Raw genomic sequence first — 6,803 nt, forward strand, 5'->3', positions numbered from 1 at the left:
GGCTGCTATTCTATTTTTTTCTTCTTTTTATCATTTCGAATGTTTGGAGCCGCGCAGTAGCCGGAGAGGTGGGGGAGGCGGAGGGGCGGTCCAGCCCTAAATAACCGGCACGTCCCGTGGCACGCAATTAGCAGCCGGCGGCGCTAATTAGGTAGCGCGGGCTCCCGGTGTGAGTGTGGAAACGCGGCTCGTGTGTGCGTGTATTTCTTGTTTGAGGTGGGATTTCCCTGCACCCTGCGAAATACACCGCCCCAAAGCGGCAGTTCGGGCGCTGCACCTCCAAACGAGTGTGCGAAATGATCGGGGGGGGACCCAGCAACAGCCAAGCAAACCCCTATCCCAAAGCAGCACAGCACCTGTCTGCATCAGAGGGGCTGGATAAATCCCACCCGGTGCTGCAGCAGTGATGGCACAAAGCCTGGGGGTGCTCGTGGGGCTGTGTCCCCTCGTCCTGAGGGCTCCATGGGGATGCTCTGTGAATCCACCTCGCCACGTGCCTCGAAACGCTGAGGCTTCCTTCCAGCCCTATCTGAAATCAGCAGTGTCTTAATTAACCTATTAATATAATTAGCTCTTTTTCTAATTGGATTCGCTGAGTCTTCCAAGAGATAGAGATTGTGGGGAGGGGGAGATGATGGCCTGAGTGCAAGGAGTGCAAAGCTGTGCAAACACCGCAGCACTGATGCTTCTGCGAGGTGACACAGCTGTGCAGTGACACAGGTGACAAGCTGCACAGTGGCACAGACACCTGAATGGATGCTTTATTGATGGCACATGTGCATGGCTGCATGATGGCACAATGACACAGTTGTGGGATTGCCTGGCTGCATGGTGGCATGGTGACAATATTGCATGGTAACAAAGATACCTGGTGAGATGGCGGCACTGCTGTACAGTGGCACAACTGCACGGTGGCACAGCTGCCAAATGGCCAGGCTGCATGCTGACAGTGTTGCATGGTAACAGAGCTGCCCACTGACACAGGGCACTGTTGTACAGTGGTATGGCTGCATGGTGACACAGCTGCACAGCAGCACAGCTGCCAAGTGGCACAATGACCCGTGACATGGCTGCATGGTGTGGCACAGCTGCACGATGATGTGGCTGCTCAGTGACATGGCAGCAGTGTTGCATTGGACAGTGATGTGGTGGCACTGCTACACAGTGGCACGGTAACATAGCTGCATGGTGGCATGGCTGCTCAATGACATGGCTGCATGGTGGCAGAGCTGCATGGTGACACGGCTGCAGGAAGGGCTTTGTGCCCTCTCGTGGCTGCACTTGCAGGAGACTGCTCATCCCATCCCATCCCATCCCATCCCATCCCATCCCATCCTGCACAGCTGCTTTTCAACACGAGGAAATAAAGGCCAGAGCGCAGCGGAGAACCCTCCCTGTTCACAGCCCAAAGGTTCCCCGGGGAAAAACACGAAGGGAAGATGATGACGAGGAAGTGAATCTGTTATCGGGAGCAGTTTGATAAATAAAAACGCATCCAAAATCCGCACGGCACTTGCCAGCTCTTGTTGAGTTTACGCAAGTGATTAGAGAGAGGAACTGTTTCACTCCGGGCGAGAGCTGGTGGGAATGGTTCCAGCCCCGTGTTTGGGCTGGGGGAAGTTGTTGTTGTTGGAAAATGCCAATTTGTCAAAATGGGAACGTTTGGCAGCAATATATCCACGCTGACAAACTTCTGTCTTCACACAGCCAGGAAGGCTCAGGAAAGGCAGAGGGGCGAGTGCATCACCCACACTCAGCATCCTCACGCCAGGAGGATCCCGTGGGGCTAGGGCTGATTTGTGGGGCTGCCATTGGTGCTGTATTTTGGGGCTGCCTCTTGGTGTTGCCACCAAGCTCTGCCCCATCTCCCGCTGCAGTGCAGGGCAGGATGCAAAGAGTGCTACCTTTGCCTTTCTTGTCCTCCAGACTGGGGGTAAAATGGGCTTAAAACATGTCCTGGCAGTGCGGTGCTGGGGCAGCCCAGTTAACTGAGGGCCACAAGTGCTCATCTGCAAGTTGTTCCATGAAATTTAAACATTTAATTTTGCTTGATTTAAAATAGCTGGGCTGCACTTTTCAGCTCTTCGAGAGCTGAACCCATCATGTCAATGTCATTTTAAATGGAGTAGAGGAGCTTTTTAAGGACAAAACACCACATTTTGACTTGGGGATGTGCATTGAGGGTTCTGTGCAGGCAGGTCTTGGGGGTCTTGTTGCCAGCAGGAATGGGTCTGGAGGTCTTGGTGCTGTTATTTTTCACCTTCAGCCAAAAAAAATGCTGTTCTGAAATGGGCAGCTCCAACGTTCTGTGTTCCGTGCCCTCTGCTCACCTCGGGTGGGGGCTTGCAGCTGTCCCCCAGGAGATCACAGGGTGCAGGAACCTCAGGGCTGCCTTGGAGGAGGCAGATGAAAGTATCCAGGGCTGACACTGGTGTTATGGATGGGCTGCGGGGAGCGGTGTGCAGACACTGCTACGGATGTGGAAGGAGCTTCCGCTCTTCCGACCCTGATGGATGAGATGTGAGGGCAGACACTGCGCTCACTGCATCATCACTGCCTCCACCTCTGCCTGGGGCAAAGGATGTGGGAGCCCTGCAGATGGATGTCTATGCTTTGGGAAGGGGGTATTGCAGGGCTAGGCAGACACAGGGTCTTTGGGAGAGTGGGGACACTGCCACTGTGCAGGGGAAGATGTGTGGCCAAAGGAGTTTTTAGTAGAAGTCCATGAGGAAGAAGAAGTGAGATGCATCTGTGAGCTCCCACCACATTGATGATGCTCGGAGCTGGAAGGTGGGCACCACGAGGGGAAAAGAAAGCAGCAGAGGGACCCCCTTCTATGTTTGGGTGTGTTGGGCAGCCCCATCCCATGGCAGCACCCAGAGGTGGCTCAGCCCTGGGGGGAGGAGGCACTGGGACAGAGCAAATTCCCAGAGTGGTATTCTCCCAAACTCCCAGTGCTCTGTGCAGAGGTTCCCCTGCAGCACCTCTCATCCCATTTTCCCTTGATTACAACCTCTCTTGAAGCCCTTGGGCTCAAGCAATTGAATTCCAGCAAGCTCTACATAGAGAAACATCATCATGATGCTGCATGAGCTCAGTGCTCCCCTCACCCATCCTTCTTCCCCATCCCAAACGCTCACCTCTGAGCAGGATGGGACTCAATAATGCTCTGAGCATTCCCCCAGCCCATTTCCCAGAGCCTCCCTGGCTGTGCAGCACACAGGCAGGAGCCACCGTGGGTCTCCTGAAGTCTGTTATTACAAAGAAAGAAAGAAAATGGCTCAAGGGATCAGCAGGGATAAAAAACGCTTTAGCAACACAGGAGATCATTTAACAGGTCACCTCCGCCACGGAGTTCGCCCAGCTGATAAAGGCGAGTAAACTTATTAAAGAGCACACAGCTTGATTCGAAACGGCTGCTCCCAAACAGCCAATTACTCCAGGCCGTTCCAATCCAATTAGGAAGGCTGTTTCCCTGATTACGGCGGTGTGTTTTACAAATACGGCACAGCTCCTTGGGTTCAAAGAGCAAACCATGAAAGGGGGTTTGGAGAGGGACGAGTCAGCGTCCGCAGCCAGGGGAGGAGCAGGGAGGCAAACCCAAACCTGTGTGCAGGGATGTAGATCCCTATGTGCAGGGATGTGGGTCTCTATGCACAGGGTTGTGAGTACAACTCCGGATGGGGATGGCTGAGTCCTGCAGGTAGCCACGCTCACTGGAAGAGCAGCCCCATGCTTGACCCTAGAGCTTTCCAGCCTGTGCAGGCCAGGCAAGGAGACAAAGTGCATCTCCTTGGGAGTCCCAGTCACCTCACTAGGGTCCCAGCAAAGGCCACCCTATTGCAACCTCGAGGTAATAGCATGGGGGGTCTGCCCCCATCTTCACTGCAAGGAGAGGCAGTGCAAAAAGGGAGAAACCCAGGGTGGCTCTTCCTGAGCTTACAGCTTGCTGAGCCCAGGCCCTCTCTGCTCAGATGGATGTGAGCGTGAGGAAGAAGGAGGAAGAATGCATTGTGTCTCTTTCTAACCAGGACTGCAGACGCTGCGGTGCACCAAATGGATCCAATCCAAGAGCTGGAGTTTCCCATTGCGTTGAGGGAGATACAGCGAGCCCATCACCGTGGGCACTAAAAATTAACCTGCGGGCTCCATCCTCATCCCAACAGTGCAGTGGGGTTTGTGAAGGGCTGTAGAGCCAGGAGTGGGGTGGAGCTCCTCAACTCGCTCAGTGCCTTCACCGCCATCCAAACCTTCACCACAACCGCTCCAACGGGTTTGCTGGCACGCGGCCACCTCTGGGGTGTAGCACAGCCCCTGTTATTAAAATGTGTGACAGCAGCTCAAGATGGAAAGTGAAGTTGTACATTCTCCATCTGAAACTCTGGGAGGAATTTCAAGCAGGGGAATGCAATTTCCAGCCTGGAGGAGAGCCAGCAGCACCAGGGCGAGATTTTTCTTAATATGGTTTTGCAAAACTTGAACATAGAAAATTGCCCGTAGCTATAGCAATAAGAGCGAGCTGCAGACAGTCCCGCACAGCATCCACACACCACCAGCAGCCCTGTGCCCCAGCTCCTGTGCTGTGCTCTGTACCACCGCCGGGACGTTCCGGCCCTGTAGTTCCCAAATAGTGACAGCACCTTTTGTAGAAGGCAAACGCTGGTGCTCGCAGTGTGCCCCAGGCTGGAGGAAGTTTACCCCAAGCTCTCACCGCTTGCAACAGCCCAGGGTTCAGCTCCGTGCTGCTCTCTCCAAAATGGCACTGGGGCAGTGGTGGGGCAGCAGGGCGGCCCTACCCCCAGATCCCCACTGCCTCTGTGGCCGCCTGCAGCAGCGTGGAATCATCTGGCATTGGGCCATCGCATTTACAGTGGGAGCCTGCCCCCTGGTTCTGCTTTTGATTTAAATAATCCTAATAAGGGGATAGAGCAGCCAAAACCCACTGATTTTTATTTTTTTAAAAAAAAGCTTCAATTTTAAAAAATAATATCTGGGAAATGTGTGATTGTTATTAGAGTAGGCAGAGCTGCAGGGTATCAGACACAGCCTGTCCCTGCCCAAACCCCCGTCCCCAGGACTCCGGCTATTAACCGTGCCATCCTCCACGCTGCTTCCCAGCCTTGGCTCTGCTTTCCTTCTCATTCTTTCATGCAGAAGCAAACTTGGGGCTGAGTGCAATTATTCCCTTATTGGTGCCCTCCTGGGCGAAATCTCAGCAGTGACAACAGTTTCACATCGTCCTGGAAACAAAAAAAAAAACAAACACAGGGAGTGGGAAGGCACAAAAACAAAGGGACGTTTCCTATTGGTTTGCTGATAGCCAGCATCTAGTCACAGGATTTTCCTATCGTTTTTTCTTTATTTTTCTATAGGATTTTTTAATCCTGTTGAGATACGTGGGGTGAAACCCCTCTGGATGGAGTCAGCAGCTCATCAGAGGACTGTCAGGTTGCCACCAGCCCAACAAAAACCATTCCCAACTGAGAAAGTCACACCTTGGAGAAGACACCAAATATCACTGTGTTTGCAGGGGAAGAATTGCTGCAGCCAAAGCTGATGGAGCAAGAATGCAGCCGGTTACAGTCTGGGGACCCTACCCTCATTATCTGCCTCTCATTAGTAGCAAAGGGCCCCCATGGTTCTTTCTGCCTGTCTGCTACATCAGCCAGTGTGGTGCGCGGTTGACTGACCGGCCAGCCGTATCTCAACAACCGCTTACCTGCTCCTTATGAGCGTAATAATTCAGTGGAACCATCATTATGTGTTCATTGCTGATCTCATTTAGAGTTAATTACATGCCAGATAGATGTATCTTTAATGTGCTTGGAAGCATCCCAATGAAGGCTCTGAGCAGTCATCGATGTACATGAACACCAGCCTTCATCCTGCATGGTGTGTTTGTTTGCAGGTCTAAATCGATGGCATCCTCCAACTCAGCAAATGTGAGCTGCTCTGGGCTGCCCCACACCCATTGCAGGATGGGAGGGCTGGAGCACAGCTGGGCATCTCCATGTCATATCACACCAGCAGAGCTTGTTGTCTTGGTGTGTGGAGCTGGGGTGATCCCCTCACCACTTGCAAAATCCCCCCCCATGGGCACACAGAGCTGTTCTCCATCCAGCACCATGTGCTCACACCAAGTTGCAGCTGGAGAACTCCATGCTGCCGTGCCCAACCCTCTGCAGGAAGCACTTTGTTTCAAGCAAACTAGTTTACAAGTTTCTTCTTCTTTTTTGCAAAAAAAAATTCATTTGTGGGTTGCTTTGCTTGTTTGACTTTAAGCAAAACATCTCAAGGTGCAGATGGCCACATCTACAAGTCTATGAAACTCCAGCATGCCCACTGCTAATTCCTGGCTCAGGTGGGGGGCTGCTTTCATTTGGCTTCAGTTCAGCCACTTTTCCAGTAGCCAAGCAAAGGTGAAGCTGTAGGATCAACAACTGCAGTGCGTGGAGCAGAGCTGAGCCATAGCGAAACACAGAGTGAAGTTTTGGAGAAAGCATCTCAAATGCATCAATGAGTAGTAGCAGCATTTGGTGGATTCCATTTGGGAAAACCTAATCTTCAGGAGTTTGTCAGTAGCAGGAGAACCCAGCTGCCACTTTGGGTCAGAAACATGACTTTCAGCCCCCACAGAGCTCACTGCCCAAGAAGCCACACCAATGGTTCAAGCCATGCATGCAGACAATGTGTTATCTTTGTCCCTTTTCATTGCTCCAGGCTTAACTCTGTAAACCCCCTATGACAGCAAAATATTTCCCCATTAAGAACAACTAATGAACGTGTAACTAATCAGGTAATGA

At 52.4% G+C, this 6,803-nt stretch overlaps 1 protein-coding gene across 1 annotated transcript in view; it reads right to left on the bottom strand.

The window, feature by feature from the left end:
* RPS2 (ribosomal protein S2) overlaps positions 1 to 4,116 on the bottom strand; it is a 5,682-nt gene extending 1,566 nt beyond the window's left edge. The window contains 1 exon segment of the mRNA XM_010719813.1: positions 4,029 to 4,116. Within this exon segment, the coding sequence (XP_010718115.1) occupies positions 4,029 to 4,116 (88 nt within the window).
* Positions 4,117 to 6,803: the final 2,687 nt, after the last annotated feature.

The sequence above is a fragment of the Meleagris gallopavo genome, chromosome 16, assembly GCF_000146605.3.
Source record: "Meleagris gallopavo isolate NT-WF06-2002-E0010 breed Aviagen turkey brand Nicholas breeding stock chromosome 16, Turkey_5.1, whole genome shotgun sequence".
In the NCBI taxonomy this organism is placed as follows: Eukaryota; Metazoa; Chordata; class Aves; order Galliformes; family Phasianidae; genus Meleagris; species Meleagris gallopavo.